The sequence below is a fragment of the Salmo salar genome, chromosome 21 (genome assembly GCF_965601325.2).
Source record: "Salmo salar chromosome 21, fSalSal1, whole genome shotgun sequence".
NCBI lineage: Eukaryota > Metazoa > Chordata > Actinopteri > Salmoniformes > Salmonidae > Salmo > Salmo salar.
Window position 1 is genome coordinate 51,700,119 of NC_138311.1, and position 4,571 is coordinate 51,704,689.

Genomic DNA, 4,571 nt, shown 5'->3' on the forward strand with positions numbered 1-4,571 from the left:
CAGTCAAGTCCGATGCTACCACACCACCGCTTAGAGGTAAAAGACAATAAATCAAGCTTTCCGTAAGCAAACTCACGAAAAGGTGAGATTTGAGGTAAGTTCCCGAATTCGGTTTTCACTGTTCATTTTCTTGAGCTTCATCCTGCGGTTTTGGAACCAGATCTTGACTTGCCTGTCGGTCAGATTGACGCCTTTACTGATCTCTAGACGGCGCTCTCGAGTCAGGTACATGTTGAATAAAAACTCCTTTTCCAATTCAAGCGTCTGGTGCTTTGTGTAGGGGCATCTTTTCTTCCTGCCGCTCGTTGCAGTCAACCAATTGCTCGTTGGAGGGTCCGTTTTGCTGTCTGAAATGTAATCAAATCAACAAATGTTTTAACATGACATCATATGTACATATCACTCGGATTTTTTACTGAATGAAAATATGTTTTCACTAGTCACACAGCTCTGGTCAGAATGATTTCATGTTTAAATTAAATTGATATCGTGTTATATGAGTATTATTAGTTGGTAGTCGTGGATCAAACGTGTTGAGAATAGTATAGGCATAAATAACAACACATTCTCTAAATTACACGACTAAGTTTTTTGACTAAATTAACATTTTAAACCACCTAAAATACACATTTGTGAGAGACGGTTTCTGCATCATCACAACACTGAGGATGAACATACAAAACAGACTACAGACATCATTTCTCCTAGGTGTTAATATACACATAAATATACACATATATACACAGAAATATACACATATATACACATAAATATACACATATGTAAACATAAATATACACATATATACACATAAATATACACATATGTAAACATAAATATACACATATGTACACATAAATATACACAAATATACACATATGTACACACACATATATATATATATATATATATTTCCCAAAAAATGTACGTTCTATTACTATCAACAAAGAAACAAATCAAGAAAAGCTAAATCTAAAATACTAATTGATGCAGACATGTCTGGTCCGCGGTTGAACCGTTTCCTGTAAAAGCCTTTTACTGCAACCTGAGTAAGGCTCTCATTAAACATTACGACTTTAGGGCTGTTTGTGTTTTATATTGGGTTTTATGATACCCCCATACGAGTCATCCTTTTAATGTACCTACCTTTAGATTGTCTTTGTGTCAACTCTGGGCTGGAGACTGAAGATTCAGTGGAGCAGTTCTCCTCCCGTTGCGCGGTGGACGTAGCATCCGGGATTTCCGCGGGGATGGGTGTCTTGCTGGTCTCCCGGTTATGCGGTATCTCGGCCGTTTTCTTTTCCAGTTCGACAAAAAAGGAAGACAACTGCGGTTTTGGAGTAACTCTGTTGAGCTGCATGAATGTGATGTTTGGACTTGTCTTCTCGTGGCCATAGTCCTGGTCCTTCCCAGTCGAGTAGGTTTGATTTAATCTGAAATACCCTGGGACAGGGATCTCGGGGCAGTCAACTGAACACGGGGATTCGGGGATTATATTAGTATATACGGGGACATCGGACGAGTTGACCTTTGCTCTCTTCTCGGAATACATGCAGAAATTACTCTCCTCCTTAATGTTTTGTGAAAATGTGCAATTGGGCATTTGGTTGGATGGTTGCTCTATTCCGCAAGGTCTACTGGGATCTGTCCAGTTATCAATTTGAGGTATATAAGGGTGGAAATTCATGCCCATATTTTGATGGTTGACGTCCCCTCGTTTACCGAGAGACGGCAAGAGTCCACAGGTTTGCATTCCGTAAATTCCCATGTCTGCACCGGACGGCATGTACATGTTGCTGCTGGAGTAAAAACGGTCAGTCCTGCAAGCGCCAATCAACGAATCAACTACAAAAGTATTAGTAACCGGAGAGCTGTTGGGAAAGGACATTTTGGAGAAGTTTTAAAAGGAGAGAGATGTCGTTTGTAGGCTGACATATCTAGCAAAACAATGTCCGTGTTGCTTAGGATGCCTCTCTGCCACATGACAACCTCACCAATGAAATGTGAAAATGGCCTTGAGACGCAGACTCTCTTCCCATCACATGGAAACATTGACTCATAACTAGGAAGCAGACGTGGTCAACAGCGACACCTAGAACACAGACTGGAAATTGATTCAAACTGACTGACAAAGGACATCTTGAACATTTAGCCTGTCTTCTTTGCTTGATATGAAGAAAAAAATTCTAAACTAAGGATGAACATGGACTTAATCTTAAAATAATTAACAGTTACATCAAGCTCCAAGTCCCTTACTTTGGCACATTTAAATACATTTAAGACCATTTTAATTCACACGAATAATCTACTCAGTCATACAAGTCAAAGCTTTGACATGAACTAAAAAATAACGATTTCTAATCACACGGTGTAGTGATGGAAATATAATCCTAACGGAAAATAATCAATGTACATTAGGTGGGCTACTTAAATAATTTCAACCAAAACTTCAACCAAACCTGGCTATTATAGGCCTATATCTTTTTTTTTTGTAGTTTAATTCTTAAATAAACCGCGTCTGGTTTAGGATATTATCCTGTAAAAAACGAAATGACAAGGAAAGGTGATATCGATTGCCCGGTTCTACATTTTGTTAACATTTTTGTAACCTTTGAATGCCTGCTCAGGGTACAGCACACTGTATTTGTGACCTATATGACGGACTGGGAAAGTAGGTTAAGGCATTTAATAATAAAACCCTACGGCGCTAAACACGCTCCCCATAGTAGCCTACTCTCAACGCAGCATCTCATCCGTATAACAAGTCCAGGTCTGCAAATAGGTAGACAATGTTGATTTTTTTTTTTACACAGAGAAATCAACAAGCATACAAAAATAGACACCCCGATAATTTTGCTAAATAAAACGAAGAATGTTATTAGAAGCACGTTGAACAGGCCTACCTCAATTGGTTGGTGCATGTCGATTACTGAACACAAAAAGGATATACTGGACTGTGCAAACCTCAAGAAAATTGTAAATTACATTTAAAAAAATCAGGCATAGGCCGACGATATGCTTCTATTAAAGCCAGAAAATGTGTTAAGAATCAGTGTGGCTGCAGCGTATTGTTTTTTAACTGCAGAAATACAGCATTTAACGAAATCATCCAGGTATTCAGACGGGTATTATAAGGGATTTAATAACTAAACAAATCATTTAGTAAAATGCGTGAACCAGAAAAATATGCATGCTTTTGAAGGTACTCTACGGGTTCCGTTTTAATGAAGGTATCAAACCAACCCTGGTCTACTCAACATCTACTCAACATTTTAGGCCTTACACTTTTAGACATCACATTTTTTTTATATATAATTTTACACGATCACAGAATATGGATTGAAAGTAAGACAACATATTTATTAGAAGTCCTAATGGTCGTCCAAATCGAAATAACTAGTCTAATACATCAGGGCTGCAGGGTAGCCTAGTGGTTAGAGCGTTGGATTAGTAACCGGAAGGTTGCAAGTTCGAATCTCCGAGCTGACAAGGTAAAAGTCTGTCGTTCTGTTGACCGTCATTGAAAATAACGATTTGTTCTTAACTGAAAAAAATGCACACGTCCATTGAGGAATCCAGATGTTCCTTATTCAACGAAATGTTTTATTACTTCAGGGTTTCAACTGAAATGAAGTTTAACCCAGTAATATTTCAAGTCATGTCCATAACAACAAATTACCAAAGATCATGCAAATAAACTATCGGTTAAATTTGGGCTTTGTGTCTCCTGTATATCAGTGGAGGCTGGTGAGAGGAGCTATAGGAGGACGAGCTCATTGTAATGGCTGGAATGGAATGAATGAAACGAAGTTGAACATGTGGTTTCCATATGTTTGATGTGTTTGACTCCATTCCATTCATTCCATTCCAGCCATTACAATGAGCTCGTCTTCCTACAGCTCCTCCCACCACGGCTGTATATATATATATACATATACATATATATGCCTATGATATACATATCAACATAGTTAAAGGTAATGTTTAATCTACTTAAAAATGGTGGTGTTAGGCTACTACTTGTTAGAAACAGTGATGGTGTCCCTTTGATTGCAATGCATGGATTGCATTAACTAAACACAGTCTGCTTGGGCTATTGTGTTAAAAAAAACTGAAGCTATTTACCAGGAAGAAGCCACATCAAAAGTTGAGATCACCGAACGTAGGCTATATTCTTTCATCAAACCCCCAACAAAAACATTAGCAGCTTTTCAATAGTTTTTCAGATCACAGTTGTAAGTCACCTATACGTGTTTTCATGAACAAACTCCAATTGAAATTTGCTACACGTCTGCCCTCGTGCGTCTGCCCTCGTGTGGTTAGAATGGGAACGAGGAGTCAACTGAGCAATGTCTGCACAATATTTCCCAACAATTTCCTAAACCAAAAACCTAATAAAATATGCCAACCATCACAAGACTGACTGACATGTGTGTTTGTGATTGATTTCCAAACGCATGTTATATTACTGATTTCCTACGGCTACATTTGGAATGATCAGATACGATAACATCTCAGCGAAAATAATAACCAAAACCTACTACCGGTTATCTAAAAGTGGTCTGCCTCAA

The 4,571-nt window shown here is 38.2% G+C and overlaps 1 protein-coding gene across 1 annotated transcript; it reads right to left on the reverse strand.

Annotated features, from left to right (window-relative positions):
- hoxd10ab (homeobox protein HoxD10ab) lies at positions 1-2,027 on the reverse strand. The gene is made up of 2 exons (NM_001139558.1): positions 1,147-2,027; positions 1-347 (listed from the first exon to the last, which is right to left on the reverse strand). The coding sequence occupies exons 1-2, from the start codon at positions 1,886-1,888 to the stop codon at positions 73-75; spliced, it is 1,017 nt and encodes a 338-aa protein (NP_001133030.1). The 5' UTR covers positions 1,889-2,027; the 3' UTR covers positions 1-72.
- Positions 2,028-4,571: the final 2,544 nt, after the last annotated feature.

Coding starts and splice junctions, on each gene's coding strand:
- hoxd10ab (NM_001139558.1), bottom strand. CDS start 1,888: ATGTCCTTTCCCAACAGCTCTCCGGTTACTAATACTTTTGTAGTTGAT. Junction 348..1,146: donor GACACAAAGACAATCTAAAG/GTAGGTACATTA, acceptor ATTACATTTCAG/ACAGCAAAACGGACCCTCCA.